At 49.9% G+C, this 16868-nt stretch overlaps 1 protein-coding gene across 4 annotated transcripts in view; it reads left to right on the forward strand.

Annotated features, from left to right (window-relative positions):
- Nucleotides 1-16868, forward strand: part of MYLK (myosin light chain kinase) — a 280349-nt gene that overhangs the window by 173327 nt on the left and 90154 nt on the right. For 3 of the 4 annotated variants that reach the window (XM_073231525.1, XM_073231526.1, XM_073231527.1), the window contains exons 10-13: nt 290-424; nt 3508-3660; nt 14824-14961; nt 16571-16768. In XM_073231525.1, the coding sequence (XP_073087626.1) occupies nt 290-424; nt 3508-3660; nt 14824-14961; nt 16571-16768 (624 nt within the window). Of the gene's footprint in view, nt 1-289; nt 425-3507; nt 3661-8124; nt 8210-14823; nt 14962-16570; nt 16769-16868 lie in introns of those variants that run through there. The other variant, XM_073231528.1, reaches the window with a different exon arrangement.

Consider the following 16868-nt stretch of genomic DNA (forward strand, 5'->3'; position numbering starts at 1 on the left):
GAGTCCCAGAGCAGAGGGGGCAGACCCACGTCCTGAGCACCCCCAGGCCTGGGGTGTTCTGTGCTGGTGAAAAACCCCTGCCAGTCACTCTGCCTCAGGCCCCAGGGCTCTACGCCGGTGGCGCTGCCTGCTTCCCAGTGTGAAGATAGGTAAGGCAAAGCCAGGCCGTGGGCAAGCCCTGGGTGTTGGGGGCAGTGATGCGTCTTTGCAAAGCTTGGGGTGACCGGCCAGTACACCACAACAGGCCAGCAGTGATTTGAGATGGCCCATCTGTTCTTCACCCTCGCAGGTCTGGCCAGGGCGGAGGTGGCCCCCTCGTTCTCCAGTGTCCTGAAGGACTGCGCTGTCTCTGAGGGCCAGGACTTTGTGCTGCAGTGCTCGGTGCTGGGGACCCCAGTGCCCCGAATCACTTGGCTGCTCAATGGTGAGTCCCCCCTGCTCCAGGCCCCACCAGCCCCTGGGCTGCCTGGCCCTGCCAGCATTCTCACTTGGCTCTCCCCACTGATCACTCTGAACAGAACCATTTATGCTTAAGAAGGAAGCACAGGGCATAGAGAGAGTTTGGGAGCTGGGAGCCTGCTGCTGCCTGGCTGGGGACACTGGGCAAGTTACTGCTGTCTGAGCCTCGAGCTCCTTGTCTTGTCTGTAAGATGGGAGTAATGCTACCTGCCTTCCAGGGTGGCGGTTGTGAAAATTAAATTCGATCCTTGGCACAAAACAGCTAATGAGATACCTGTCACATAGGTGCATAAGCAATTTAGTTCTTTATATGGCCAGGCTCATAGTAGGCCAGGCTCATTTATTGTTGAATCAATAAATAAACACATACACCAACAAAGTAATAAACCACCCTAGAAGTTGCTCACGGGACCTTGCCTTTTATCTTGTGGCAGAAAGTTTTGGGGTTCATAGACCAGTAATTCTTTTTAATGTTATAGTCCTCTAGAGACATGCCAACTTTCTTTTCCTTTGCCAAGTAAGGTCATTTGAATAAAATTAACTATATATTACTGCCCTTCTCTTTTTAAAAAAGCTTTTATGTTCCAAAACTATGGGAGAACTCTAATTTTAGAACAGAGAACAGTCCATAAAATTGATGAAATTGAGCAGGGTCTGCTTTGGGGTCCACAGAGAAGACAAAGGAGCACCTGTCGGGGAGTCAGGAGACAAGGGCACCCACCCTTCACCCATGAAGTGGTTGGCTGGCCTGGGACATCCCTCTTTACCTTTCCAGGTGTTGACTTCTTTATTGGTGAGGAGATGGGCTGGAAAAGAAGGTTCAGGGGCTCACCCAGCTTTCACAGCTGACAGAATAGACTCCTTAGGGGAACAGTGGTGCCTGGCGCCTATGCACCTTAGAGCCCTCCCCCTGTTATTTTCTACACCACTGACACATTGCCTTCCTCACTAGTGTAGTTTGCTTAGGTTTTGCTAGAAATTATCTTTACCCAGTGAGAGAAAGTGCCATGTGGTCTTCCCATGTGTCTCTTCTTGGGCAAATAAGGGCCTCCACCCCTTACTATGGACAGACCTGGCAGATGCTGTGACTACCTACCCAGAGGCAGCCTCCTTGCAGCTAGAATAGAACATGGACTTTAAGGACTAGCAATGGATCTGAGTAAGAATAGTTTTGCTTCCATCTGGCTGAGAGTCCAAAACAGGGGTCAAGAAATACTTTCTATCAGGGATCAAATAAACATTTCAGCTTTGCGGGCCATATTGTCCCTCTCATAACTACTGAGCTCTGCTATTGTGACACAAAAGCAGCCAGAGACAATATTTGAATGGATGAGTGTAACTGTGTCGCAATAAAACTTTATTTATGGACACTAACTTGAATTTCATACGATTTTCACATGTCTTGAAATATTCCATCTTTAATTTTTTTTCAACCATTTAAAACTTGTATTCTCAGCTTTCAGGCTGTACAAAAGCAGGCTGCAAGTTGGATTTGGCACAGTCAGTAGTTTGTTGACCGCTGATCTACACCACTCACTAGGAAAAACAGCCCCACTGTCTTACTTTTGGTGAATCTTGGCATTTCCAAACTCTTACCACTAGAGGGAGGTCATGCTCAAATTGGATTCCCTTGGCTGTTAACTCTGGTCTTAACCAGACTTGGAGCGGGGATAGCTCTGTGCCTTCCTATTATGAAAGCCCTGAGCCAATAACTCCTTTCTGGGGCCACCATCCATCCCATGCTTGTGGGGCCAAAATAACGTATGCTCCAATAAAAGGAGAGCCCTCAAACAGCCTGTTGGCACATGTTTTATCAGCAGAGGAAGTTTGATGGCAGTCATGGGATGTACTGGTTTTAAGGAAGAGAGGTTTTAGGGTGTTATTTTTGCAAAAAAGTAAAAACAAAGAGCAGGGCTCAATCCTCTCAGTAGCAGGATCCTGGTCTCTGCCTTTCCCAGCCCCCAGCCCCACTTCCGTGAAGTGCAGTAGGCTAGGCAAAATCTCTTCCCTATGGCTTTATGGCATGCTTGGCAGTATTTGCCAGACTGTCGTGGAGACATGAAGTGTTGCTATGTGCAGAAGAAAACACTGCATTGCAGGGAGAGAACTTCTTTCTGTACTTTCTCCCTCCCCCCACCCGCACCCCCAGTTTTATGAAGTGTAATCTGGGACCCTGAGGCCTGACAAGGGAAGAAACTGACAGTTGCTTCCTATATGGTGAAGGGACACATTCCTGTACAAAGGCCAAAATCTTCAGTAATGAGATTTTCTTTTCCCTGGAAATAAAAGTTCACATCCTGGAATGATGAAGTCCCACGGAACATATAGCATGAAGGAGACCACTGAAGTCCATAGTGTGTGCCTCTCTCTCTGTGCAGAACTTTATGTGACTTGAATAAATGGACTCTCGTGGAAGGGACTCTAGGAAGAAGGGTCCAAAATCATTTTTAGTTTCCCATATTTATCTTTTCCATGAACCCTAAAACTCACCTAATTGCATAGAAGAAACGCACCTAATTAGAGCATTAGGTTGAGTCGCAGAATTGCTTTCTGATAAATATTTGCAATGTGAAATGGAATTGTTGTTTCTGGAGGCAACTAAAAGGAGCCAGGAGCCTCGTGCTGTCTGCCTGAAGTTTGTTCTGCCTGAGGCTGGGCTTTGGGCCAGATAACCCTGTAAGATTCTTTCCAGGCTCAGAATTCTATGAAGTCCAAGCTGTGGATTTGGGGACTGTTTATTTAAACAGAATGTACAGAACTGTGTCCCTCCTGCCCTGCATTCTAAATGCCTCCAGAATCTTTCCCGTGAGTCCTTCCATCCCCAGCCTTGCTCGTACAACCCACACAGTTGCTCCCTCTGCCTCATCTCCCTGCCACCTGCCTCTGTCTATAGCCACAAGCCTCTGTCCCTCTGGCCAGAGGTGGGCCTGGTGTATCATTAGCTCTGGGTGGATCTAGCAAGCATGGGAGAGCATCAGCATCCTGATGAGGCTCACATCCCTGCCCCTCGTGCTCCCTGCCTGAGCCTTTCCATGCTTCCCTCCACAGGGCAGCACATCCAGTACGCTCACTCCATCTGCAAGGCTGGCGTGGCTGAGCTCCATGTCCAGGACGCCCTGCCGGAAGACAATGGCACCTACACCTGTCTGGCGGAGAACCCCTTGGGACAGGTGTCCTGCAGCGCCCGGGTCACTGTCCATGGTAGGAGCCTTAAGGCACCTTTCTGGAAGCACCTTCCTGCAGACTCAGGTGCTTTGGAGAAAGTGCACTGTACCTGAATGCAGGCGTGTGGAGGAGATGGCCTCTAGGAGCTTATAGTGGCAAGGGCCTGCCGTGGGATGTGGACATGCAAAAGCCAGTTCCCCCACCCACCCACCCTACCGGGGCTGAGGGAAGATGCAGGTAGAAGAGGCAAGGACTCCCTTGACTCAAGACTCTCAATCTGGCGGGGGAAAGTCTGCACACACTGACAGGTGAACTAGGAGAACAACTCACATACCCCCTTAGGACTCATTTGTGAGCCCTTCGCAGGCTGGGGGCACAGGGTAACAGCATGCTGGTATTGAGGCTTCAGGAGGTCACAAGGAGTACCCCTTTTCCTTTTGCCCCTGCCCATGTGCCCAAGCTTGTTTTTATATATCACCAACCTGATGTCTGATAATCTGATTATCATGATCATCTACTGATCTGCGCCAAATGCCTGGTCCTAGGAAGTCTCGGGGTGGGCAGGGGTTGGCACAGGACTCAAGACAGAGCTGTCTGTGCTGTGGCATCAGGAGGTGTGGTGACAGTGTGCAGGGAAATGCTTCCTGGGTCCAGAGCATTCAGGTAAGCCTGCCTCCCCACCCTCGCCCCAGGCCTGGGACCCCAGCTCCAGTGTGTGCTGGCCTGGGTGCTCGGACCAGGTGCCCTGTGCTCTGCTTTCCCAGCACACTAGCAGGAGGCCATTCTCTTCACTCTGTTCCCCAGGGCTCAGGCCTCTAGGGGAGAGTCTCCGCAGAACATGAGCAGCCACCTTCTGGGAAGCCACAGAGATGGTTTCACTGAAAAGCACAGGGAAAACGTGCTGGTCACTGTGTCAAACACCTTCCCCTCCCCTGTATTTTCTCATTTCTGTATCTTTCTCAACAGCCTAGGAGGGAGGGGGGCAGTGTCCCCCTGGTTTACACAGAAGGGTCTGAAGTGTCCAAAAGCTAACATGACTTGCCTACGCTCACCAAGCTAGTAAGTCAAGCCGGCCTTTCAAACCCAGATCTTCACGACTCCAAGCCTGTGCCCATTCCTATGCCCTGCCCACTTCCGGAGTGTGTGTCCTGTGGCCCAAAGGAGAGGCTGGTCCCCAGGGGCTCAGCACCGCTGCCCCTGAGGGAGAACAGAACTGCCCCAAGGAGGGATGTGGCCACCCCTGGCCCTCTGAGGCTGTCTGCCGGGAGGGCATACTCCCTGGCTCTCCAGGTTCTCTGAAGTGCCTGCTGAGGACTCGTCAGCAGGGAACTGGCCTGCGCTTCCTTCTGGGAAGCCCCCACACTCAGCCTGAGCCTCACGGTGGCCCAGGAAATTGTCAGCCGGCATTCTGGTTTGCATTCATCCCCTTTATCCTCACAGATCTCCTGTCATGGCTCACTGAGGGGCCTGGGGAAGCTGTGGTAATGAGACTCAAGAGGAAACAGAACAGACCTGAGTCTTATCTCCAGGGACCACGGGGGCAGCTCTCACCTTCCCAGTGGAGGGGGCTTTCCTTGGTGTCTGCATGGCCTGCCCCGAAGTTTAGAAATGGCAGAGAGAGCCGGCATAGCGGATGATGGGTCTGTTGTCTGAGACTCTCCCTCAAGAGTTTTGGCTACAGGCCCTGCTAATCCAGTGGCCGGTAGAGGATTGCCTGTGTTTAGATTGGATTAGAGACCCAGCCGAGCTAACAGTCCTGCTGTTGCAGGTGGGGTCAGGGTGGGGGGCCTCAGATGAAGGATCAGGAAGTCTTTGCACCTGTCCTCCTTGCCCCCAGGTCTGTGGGGGGAGGGGTGCCTGGGTGATTGCCCATCCAAGTGTTTTAAAGCAGAAACAAAGAGGAACCACAAGAACTCTGCCAGAGCCCCTCGGATTTGCTCTGAGAACAGCCCTGCGGGAGCGGGAGCCCCTCCCAGTTGGGGATTTACTGGCCTCTGAAGGCCTACAGAGGCTCAGAGACCATAAATGGTGAAGGAGGCTGAGGGACGTGGCCACGCGCTCAGGCTGGCAGCGCTGGCGCTGTGCACAGGATTGGAGCAGGCCAAGCCTGGCACAGACACCCAGGCTCCGCGCCCCAGGCACTCAGGAGGCTCCAGTCCGCCTCCCACACCATCCTCTGCTGTGGAGTTTCCCTTACTTTACTGGCAGCTCCTTTGGCTGCAGGTCTCTGGGGGCAGCTAAGGGGGCTGGGAGGTGCCAGTGAGGTTCCCTACTGCACCGACCACTGTCCCGGCCTCTCCCTTAGCCGCCCGGGCCTCGCCTTCTTTCTCTTACCCTCAGGGTGGCTCCAGGCCACGGCTGGAGCATGGATGCGGAGCAGGCTGCCTGGGTGGGAGTCCTGCCCCACCACTTGCTAGCCCTGCCTGGGCAGCCGTTCAGCCCTCCCAGGCCTCGCCCCACTCTTCTGTGAAATGGGGGCAGATAGTCACCCCCAGGACTGTGAGGATTAAATTAATGAATACGCATGATGTCGTCCAAACATAGGAAGTGCTTAAGAAGTGTGTGCTATTACGGTGATTATACGATGCAGCCCCAACCTTTAAACAAGACAAAATTGTTCAAAATGCCAAGTCTAAGGAGCAGTTTTACTGAAGGACTAACTTTGCCACAGTGGGTGGGTGCTTGTCTGCCTGTCTCTTCGATTGTTTCCGGGAAGGGGAAGAGAGAATCGGACAATTCAAGAAGGGAGGGATTAGGCTAGATGCTAAAACCAGTCTCAAGCACCCCGTTCTACGGGCGCTGGCCACAAGAGGGCGCCCTTCAGCCCTTCCTCTTCCTCTGGTTGGATTTCCAGCCAGGAGCCGTGTCAAGCATGTAGCTCTGCTGGAGGCTGACTCAGTTCTGTAGATACTTACTTGCTCCAGGCCAGTCGTGGGTGGTCTTTCTCACCTCTTTAGAATTTTGTCAAGTTTTTGCAAGCATCCAGAAATTGCTAGCCCAGCTCTCTGATGTGATTTCTGCAGCTACTCTTCCCTGCTTTCTCTGCCTCCTCTTTTCTGTAACCCCTTCCTCCAAAAATCTGGTTAACCCCTCCTACAATGTCACTTCCTCTGGGAAGCCTTCCCTGGGCACCCCAGAAAGAGTTATCTTACTAGCTGTTCCTCCTTTGTTACTGTGCTTATTTATCAACGTTTTTTTTTTGAACATCTACCCTGTGCCAGGCACTGTTCTGGGGGACCTGCAGTGAACAGGACAGACAAGCTGTGCCTTCATGGCACTTATGTTCTGATGGAGAGATGGGCAATAATCTGCACCTGCCTTAATCAGATACTGACACGTGCTATTAAGGAATTGAGAATAGAGATGGGTGGAAGGGATCCTTTTATAGTTGAGTGATAAAGGAAGCCTCTATGAGGAGATGACTTTTGAGCAGAGTTCAGTGACCTGGAGAAAGAGTGCTCCAGACAGGCGGTACAGCAAGTGCAAAGGCCCTGAGTTGGGAACAAGATCAGCCTATTCAATGAACAGCAAGACAATGGGTGTGGCTGGAGAAGAGGGAGTGAGTGGCCAAGTGGCAGAGAATGAGTTGAGATAGAGAGGCAGGGGTACATCATCTGGGGCCTCTAGGGGTAAGGAGAAAGCATTTATTCTGTGAAATTTTACTCTAATTACTTGTTTAACATTCTGCCCTGAAGACTGTAAGCTCTCTGAAGGCAGGGACCATGTCTTATTCATTACTGCACGTAGGGCCTGATACGTGGGCATGTGTTCAGTTAGTGGATGGAAGGGCACACAGGTAGGCGAGTGTCCCAGGAGAGCAGGGGGCTTCCCTCCACCTCCTCACTTCCCTGGGGGAAGGAGTGGGCGCTAGTGCTCACAGGATGTGTGCAGGAAACCCACAAACTAGCTCTCAAGAGCTCCTCAACAAAGATTCCTTCTCTCATCACTGCATACTAGGAAAAAAATATCCCCAGTAGTTAACCAAGCCATGGAACTCTTCTTCCTGACCCAGGATGGGGCCTAAAGGATGACCGATCCTAATTCCTGCAGCGCCAGGAAGAGACAGAGAGGAGTAAATATTTCCATACATTTGGACTGAGTCATCGGTGGTGGGTGGGGCTTCCTTAGGCTAGAATATTTTAATTTCTCTCTCCCTGGAGTATCTTCATCAAGGCTAAAATTCTTAAGTGACCAGATTTATTTACCTGCTAACTATACTCATTTTGACACAGTATCTCAGCTTAATGGTTTATTTTTATTGATTTAACTGAATGCCTTCTGGGTCTCTTAAAGGCACCTAAAGACATAAAATGTGGGCACATTTTAAAAAATGATTTATAGAATAAAAACTGAAACTTAATAAACGTATTTATTAGAGTATTTGTTTTGATGAGGAGTCCCTAATGAAAACAGCAGGTACCAGGAAGCCAGCCATTTGCCAGAGAATGAATGCTCTGGTACAAGCCCAGTTTATTTTCAGATGAGTGACAGGCGCTCTGAGAGGCCGCTGTGAGCATGGACAGCTTCCCTCCACTGTACCTGGAAGTCCCTGGCCACTGCCTCCCTGCTTCCGAGTCATACTCAGGTACTTTGGACATTATATAATCTGCCCATTTGGTGTCACCTGATCCCTGCCCTCCATGAATTTAAAAGCACTGGAAACATTTTTAATATTTATGTTAAAGAGAAGTTTATTGGAGGAGAAGGATGAACATCAGCTTTAACTTGTCTTTTTTTTTAAGAAACTTAGTCCACCCATTACATCTGTGTAAAACTCTTTCAAATTCTAAGAAGGCAAGCAAAAAATGTTGTTAGTTTATAACCAATATTTTGGTTTTATAGAAATTGAATGCAAAAGAAATGGGGCTGTGTGTGCCCCATGGGTCCTTCGTGTCACAGGACTTCTAAGTATGTGTTTGTATATTTGTGTCCATATCACAGAACTGGAGTTTCATTTTACTAATTGGATAATTAGAGATGTATAACTGAGTAATTCTATAGCCCACAGTAGGTCATTGCTACCAGTTATTTGCTTGGAATCCTTGGCCAAAATGCCATCCCAAATTACAGCTTTGTGTTCCCCAGTGGCAAGACGTGGTCCGTGCTATGACAGCATGGTGGAGAGAGTGGTTCCCTCATCAGGAGGGAACATTGGGTGGTTTGGACACCAGAGCTTCATGTTTAGAGTTTGATTATAACTTGTCAGGGAGGAAGGCTGTGGTTGCAATGATTCCAGTGTCCCATCCAGCCGCCCTGTCATTACCAGTCAGAGATATTTTTTGGATGGCAAACGTCATTGTTTCCTTTCGTGCTTTTCCTTGCATGCTTTCCTCTGCATTTGCTTCTTAAGTCCTGGAGAAGTCAGTGGGGGAAGAAAAGCCGGAAGAGAGCCAGGCTGTTGGGGGGAGAATCTCTTGTTATGCCACAGATGTTTTGCAAAGACGTTTTGCTGACTTTCCAAGGAGGTCTATTTGGTTTTGTAGACAGACTTCTGTTGGAAGAGACTTCGGATACCTCCCTGGGGATTTGCACCTTGCATAAAAGCCCTGCAAATAGGAAGGCACTGGGCTGGGCTTCACTTCAGCTGGGTTAAGGTAACCTCCTTTAATGAGTCCTGTAATTCTGGGGGAAAATATTTTCCCAGCCTGGGGCAAAATACCTTTGAAGCTGGAATCAGTCAAAGAGAGAAATAAAGTGGGAGAAACCTGTTCATTGCCTACAAGCAGTCCTCCATTTCTGCTAGCCCATGTGTCTCGTGATCTGGCTGCAAAAAGGGACCCCACCCAACCTCTTGGGTCCAGATATGCCTTTGCTCCCCCTTGTAATTACCTATTGATATGGAAATGCACTAAGGCCAGGTGAGAGATTCTGGAAATATTGCAGTTTTACCCACAGTTCTCTAAAGTCAAAGTCCTGAAATTCAGGGAAAGGAGGAGGCTAGTCCCTGAGATCCTTGGACATAATGGAGTTTGAGCACCAAATGAAAGAAGAAGGGAGGACTTTGCTTCTAGAATTCCCCTACAGTTGGTGATTTACTGAATTTCCATAGTACAACAGGGTTTGGAGTGAATCAGATTTGCTGCGGGAATGGCATTTTACGTTGTAATGATGAAGCGAAATAGCTCAGGTTCAGTGCTCAAGGAAAAGTCTTTATCTTGCTGAGCTAAATGCAATCATTTTACCTCCCCCTAACTTTTCATTTCAAGAGCTCTGTAAGTCTGTGTGTGTGAGAGGTGTTGGCAAAGGGGTGTTAAGAAGTAGGGGTGGTCCGTTCCCCTGCACTCCTGGTAAGCCAAGGGCCGAGGGATGCTCTGAGAGCAGGACCTAGTGAATGGCTATGGCAGCACCAGGCAGGGACCCCTCTGAGGGGAGAACCCTGGGGAGCTCCTTAGGTGGTAGAGTGTTTCATACCAACACTGTCTCTGGTTTATATTTTTGTGTCATGTGTTGAAACAACTTTAATATAACATTCCATAGTTTTCTGGTTTAATCTGAAACAAGTTTTTAATGAGCTGGGAGCCTGCAAACAGCCATTTTCAAGGCAAACTGCTCAATGCATAAACATGCATTTAATGCAAATTCAGATCCATAAACATGGAGCTTCAGAGAGTGGCAAGTTGGCTGGTAACAATAGAAAGGTGGAGAAAATGCTTCTGAGGAAAATTCAGAATTATTTTTCCTGCTAAACCTGTAGAAAGGAAAGGAAGGACTCCAAAAGGAAAAACAGGAGGATCATAGTCCATGGAGGGAGAGCTGTGATCTCAGCTTGCACTGGGACAAAGGCTATACTGGGGATTCTTGATTTCAAGCCCAAGAAAAGCTAAGGGTCCGTGTGTTCACATCTCTTAAGTTTGAGGAACAGGCTACACAGGTTTTGTATAAGAATTCATGGGAAAGGTAACAAAGTGCACCTGTTGTGTGGGTATTTAACTCTCTGAATAAAAGCTTTTCAAAATATAATACTGGGTTAACACCAGTTCGTGTGAGTGTTTTTTAATGGGGAACATTGTTTTGACAGAAAAATCTAATCAGTCAGAAAAGCTGTTTTGTTTTATTTAATTCCCATAACAAGTCGCCTACTTCTCACTTTTGAATTAACTCCATTTTCCAAGTGAAGAAAACTGATGTTGAGAGGGTCAAGTCACTATTAAGTAGCAAGAGGAACCTGCAACTGCCCCAGGCCGTGTACTTCCAGCTGGGACTCCAGGACCCTGATCCTTTCCCTTCCTCTCAAAGTAGAACAGTGTACCCAGTGGTGAGCTACTCAGGTTCATGGTGGAGGGAGAGTCGCTGGCCAGCTGACCAAGTACCAGAGCAACAGATAGGTTCACTTTAAATCTTCAATTCTAGGTCAGCAGATCAAGGAGGCTGGGCCCTCGCTGGATTCTAGAGAGAAAGCCCTCTCTGGACCGGGTCCCAGCAGAGCAGTGGGTAGCACAGCTGTAGGGGAAAACCTGGGGTGTATTTAATCTGGCCCCATCTGAGCTGGGTGGCAGGTCTGCCACTGGCTCTCAGGGACCCCTCCCTTGCTACCTGTGGGCCACAGCCAGGGCCTGCCCTCCCCAGATGAAGAAGGCTCAGGTTCTCAAGGTGCCTTTGGCACTGAGGACAAAGTCACTTCCTCTGAGCACATCCTGGCCTCTCCATCTGGAAAGTGGGGTCCTGGAGTTGGGACTGGGGTTTCAGCATTCTAGTTAGGGCTGCTTCTCTCGGGCTGCCTAAAGAAAGCTAATTGCCCTTAACTCACTGGCTCCTAATCCCAAGGCAGAGTGTGTTTGTAGAGATGGTTGATTGGTTTTCGCACCCCCTGAAGAATTTGGGGCAGTTGAATGCTGGGTATGACTCAGCCATTCACAGGCCTGGATTCGGTCACTCCAGTCCCACGTGACCCCAGACTGCAGTCTGAGCACAGGTTCATTCTGCACATTTACTCCCAGTCATGTTCCTCTGCCATCTGTTCTTGCTGTGGGCTCTGGAGAGGAAAGAACAGGGTCCTGGGCAGACTTGGTGGCCTGGGAACTAGGGGCCTGCACCAGGGCCGGCTCCCACAAAGCTCTCCTCCTCACTCGTCGCTCCTGGAGGGAGTGCAGCGGAAGTTTGTTCTCCACTTACTTTAGATATAACCCATGACATTTTTAAGCAACCCTTGTGTATGCCTGCGGTATTTACCTGAGGGCACATGAAAAGGAGCCTGCACTGCTTGGCTGAGGGCCCAGGCTCTGTTCCTTTGCTGCTGGTAACCCACCAAGTAATTGGGCCCAAGTGATTATATGAGCGTCACCATCCCACAGGTGTTATCACTGATGGTGAGCAGGCTACAGTGGTCACTCGGTATCTCTATAAAACCCCCAAGTCCTGTGATGATGCTGTTATCATCCTTAACACAGAGGAGAAAGTTGAGCTTCAGAGAGAGGCAGTAACTTGCCCCCACCCCACTACCCACACCCACACCCCACCCTCCGGCCAGGGCGCCACATTTCAGGGCTTTCAGGGAACCAGTGGGCTGCCACACGGAGCTGGGCCAGGCCAGCTCCCGGTAGAGGGAGGGACAGATGTGCTTGTAGTCCAGCAGGCCAAGGCCCGGAGGGCGTCTGACGCGGCTTTGCTGAAGCCCCAGGAAAGCCGGCAATGGGAGGCAAAGCCCCAGGAAAGTGGGCAATGGGAAGACCTGAGAAGGGTTGGGGGACCCAGGGGAGCCAGCCCCGCTGAAGGGAGAGGGGTTTTTTATGTTTCCGCAGCACCTGGGAACGAGAGCGCGTCCATGCAGACCTCTGCGAGGCTGGGGGCTGTCAGAGATAGCAGACAGGCGAGGCGGGAGCAGGGGAAACTCTGGGCAGGCAAAACATTTTGTCCTCAAGCCGCCTCAGTCTGTGCGGGACAGGAAATTCCTCAGCTCTCCTGAGGCAGCCTGGCCACTGCAGCCCAGTCAGGGACCCGAGAGCCCTGCATTTCCAGCCCCAGGTCCCCAAGCCCACTCCCGGGGCCTTCTGCCAAGGCCCAGGCTGCTGCATCTCTGGCAGAGGCAGCCACGTGGGGGGTTGGGGTGCCGGAGATGTGGGGGCCTGAGAACCCATCCTCCAGTCATGGACCAGGGGGCTCCCCTGCCTCCCCTGCCCTTTCACTCCCACTCCATGCCCTTCACACTGTACCTGCCTTGGGGGAAGTTCCTCCAGGCTCCAGGGCTTCCCTGCCTCTCCCACCCTCTCCCCCAGAGGCTGTGCTGGGAGGGCTGTGCAGTGACCCAATTTTGTTTTCAGTGCCGACATAAAAATGCAGTGACAGATTTGGTTAGGCCTTTGCAAGGTATGTAAAGCACTCTGGAAATGTATCCCTCTGGCTACAGGCTTCCTGGAGAAGAGCTAGTATTTATGGTTCTCTGCCAAGAACCTGAAACACCAGTGTCCTTTTCCCCCAAAACATAGCATTTAAAGTTAGCGATGCACATCCCTCTCCATCCCTACCCCTGCCCTGCCAAAAGGTAAAAACAAAAAAGCTAACAGAATTACTGAAGGTCAAAGCCAGGACAAATACTACTTACTCAGCCATAAAAAGAAATGGAGTATTTAGCTCGCAGGACAAGGGCAAGATCAGAGACTGCGCAGCTTTGAGTTCATCCTGCACCAAGGCTGTCCTATGGGAAACAGACACTGGCTCCCCTTCGGCTCATGTAAGGCAGGTCAAAACCCAGCTTGGGGAGGGTTCCGAGAATAATGGAAAGTCTATTTACCCATCTCCCCAGAGAATTGAATGTGGATGAGTGAGCCAGTCTGAACCCAGACAGTTGTTCTAGTTTTTGTCTTTGACTAGCTGGTGCCTTCCCTCCCTTTCCCAGAGAGATTTTTTTTCCCCTCATCTTTATTGAGGTAACATTGATGTACAATAAACTGTATATACTTGACAAAGTTTAATTTGAAAACTTCACCCATGAAAATGTCAATGAACATATCCATCACCCACAAATGCTTCCTTGTGCCCCACCTCGTGCCCCAGGCAATCACTGATCTGCTTTCTGTTGCTGTATTTTGCATTTTCTGGAATTTTATATACATGGACCCATCTAGTATGCACTCTTGCTTTGTCTGGCTTCTTTAATTCAGTGTAATTTTTGTGAGCTTTGTCCCTGTTGTGATGTCTATCCTTAGTCCATTTCTTTTTATGGCTGAGTAAGTGGTAATCCATTGTATTGGGTATATCACAATTGGTTTATCCATTCACTTTTTGATGGATGTTTGTTTTCAGTTTGGGGCCATTAGGAACACAGCTGATGTGAATGTGTGTATACAAGTCTTTGTGTGGGTGATGTGTTTTCATTTCTCCTGTGTGTAAATACCCAGGAGTGGAGTGACTGGATCATATGGCAAACATACGTTTAACTTTTTAAGAAACTGCCAAACCATTTTCAAAAGGGGTCTCTGCCATTTTACTCTCCTACCAGCAGTGGCACGGTTCCCGTTGCTCCACATCCTCACCAACACCACTACTTGGGACAATCAGTCGCTTTCATTTTAGTCATTCTAATGAGTGTAGTATCTGGCTTTCTTGAGGTGCTTAAAATCTCATGAGATGGCAATGCAGCATCATGCAGGCATAGCAAACATGAGGAAGTCCTTCTGTTTTGTCAGAGACATAGAGATACACTGTTAAATGAAAAAGCAGATGCCAATCATTGTGTGCTATCACTTAAGAGAAGGCAGTAGAAGAGCATACCCATTTGCTGTGTGTCCTACACGTAGACCATCTCTGGCAAGATGAATAAGAAACTGCAACTTGGTTACCCCTGGGCAGAGACGCTTGATGGCCGGAGGACAGGGTGGAAAGGAGACTGTGTACAAACTCTGGTACCTTTTGAATTTGGGGCCATGTGAATGTCTCCAAAAAGTCAATAAAATTTAAGAAGTAAAATCTCATTCAATGCCGACTGTTGGTTCCCCCCACCCCACCTTGAAGTTCTGCTGAGGAACCAGATCCTAGATTGGCCACGGCCCTGCAGAGCCCACAGCTTTCCCTGCTGTCAGGCATGAGCACTGGCCGGCCACGGGGAGACGAAGGCAGGCCCTGTTCCTAGTGATCTCTGGTGCCTCCCAGACTGTTAGCAGGGGCTGGTGGGACCCTCAGCCTCACAGTTGTGTGCCAAGTGCAATTTAGTCTGTGTTTGTGGAATGAGTGAATGTTCATCCCTCTTTCTGTTTCCGTCAACAGAAAAGAAGAGTGACGGGAAGGGCAAGTACTTTCTGCCTGCATCTCCCAGCAAGCCCGTGGCACCCACGTTCCTACAGGGCCTCTCTGATCTCAGAGTCATGGACGGAAGCCAGGTCACCATGACAGTCCAGCTGTCAGGTCTGTCCCTGTATTTCTCTCCTCGGGGCATGTGAAAACGGGCATGGTTGCTGTGTGACCATTGCTTCCCGACATCCCACTCAGATCACTGAGCCGCCAATCAGCCTGGGACCACCAGTGCACCCAAGAAGTGAAACCTCTTGGTCCCCCTTTTCTGCTTTCTCTAGCAGGATTTTCTGGATTCAAGGTTAAGTGGTCCAGGGGAAGAAGAGGGCCCTGGCTGGTGGGGTGAGGGATTAATGCGAAAACATAGCATGGCAATGTAACTGGAAGATTTTGAGTACTTGTACACAACCAGATGATGTGAGAACTTCTTGACTCTTGGAAGATATTCTTGGTTGCTCTATTCAGATTTTAAGGTGAGAAGATAGAGCCACTTCTAAAACAGGGCTGGGGTAACAAAAGAACAAGTGATTAGCAGTCTAGTGTGAGATGTCACCGTCCTTGCTACAGGCCAGCAAGAGAAGGCTCGGGAGTCTCCTGGCACAGACTTACTGATGTGCCTGGAGGTGTCCAGAGTTTTCCTTTCCTTGCTGGCCACCGAGCTGCCCTTCTAAACAGCCTAGAGGTTGCTTTTGGCATTTTTAGTTCTTTGAGCTGCAGAAGCACCAAAGGAGCTGTAAGAACCGTGGGCTGGCCCATCTAGGGAGGCTCTGATGAATGCCCTGCTCCCACAAGCTGGAGGCAATCCCGGGGCAGTCCCAGGCGAGGGTGGGCCCCATCCGTACTCCTCCCAGCTGACAGAAATCAAAGGCACTCTGCACCTGGTCTCCAGACACGTGCCAGCTGGCCCATTGAAGACAGATGGTGGTCCCACTGAGGGCCCACCACCACACTGCCTCCCTGTGCAGCTGTTCCCAGGCTTGCTCCTCTGGAAGTGGAGAAAGGGGCTTAACTCCTGCTGTACACAAGGCTATCACAGGTGGCTGCTGCTTGATGCCCCAGCAGATTGCCAGAACTACCCAGGAAAGTGGACTAGTGGAAACTGGAAATGCTGCCCATCGTGAGCTGTTTGGAAATCCTGTATGAGCTGGTGCCCATCTTCACCCTTGACCACGTGTGTGTGGTGGCAAAAATGAGATGCTAACAGCAGGTTCCTTGTGGAAATTGGCAAGGATGTTCCTGTGATGACCCCATTCACTGCAGGGCTGTGCACATGCTGTGTGATGTCATCCAGAGCTGGAAGCACTTTCACTTCAAACCCAGCGATCCAGTTACCACCGAGCATTTTCAAGTGTTTGAATTCTGATTTTAAAAACCATTCTTGCTGTGTTTTCCTCTTCATCTCCAAAATCATGTTTTTTCACTTCTGGATTCTTTCTAGTTTCCCAGAGTCTGTTATTAAATAATCATAGTACACATGCATTAAGTCCTTTTTTTGTGCCAGATGCTATTCTAATCTGTTACCCTAGTGGGCTGCTAAGAGGGTCTTTATTAACTTACTTATCCCTCTAACAAAACTCTGAGGTAGGTAGAATATTTTATGGATGGGAAGCTAAAGCATAAAGAGTTTACCATTTATTACTATGTATTAGCATGAAATGCAGAGTGGCCACATGGCCTAGGGAAGCGCCTCCTTGACCAGTCTCTGCCCATCCCCTCTATTCAGGGAACCCACCCCCTGAAGTCGTCTGGCTTCACAATGGGAATGAGATCCAGGAGTCGGAGGACTTCCACTTTGAACAGAGAGGCACTCAGCACAGCCTCTGTATCCAGGAAGTGTTCCCGGAGGACACGGGCACTTACATCTGTGAAGCCTGGAACAGCGCTGGGGAGGCCCGCACCCGGGCTGTGCTCACGGTGCAAGGTGACTTGGCCTGCTGGCCTGTGGTGGGGTGGGGCAGGGCAGAGGTGCTGCCGTGGTCTCTCCAAAAGCAACTAGGAGGCAAGGAGACCCTGTTGGCCTG

The sequence above is a fragment of the Manis javanica genome, chromosome 3 (genome assembly GCF_040802235.1).
Source record: "Manis javanica isolate MJ-LG chromosome 3, MJ_LKY, whole genome shotgun sequence".
In the NCBI taxonomy this organism is placed as follows: domain Eukaryota; kingdom Metazoa; phylum Chordata; class Mammalia; order Pholidota; family Manidae; genus Manis; species Manis javanica.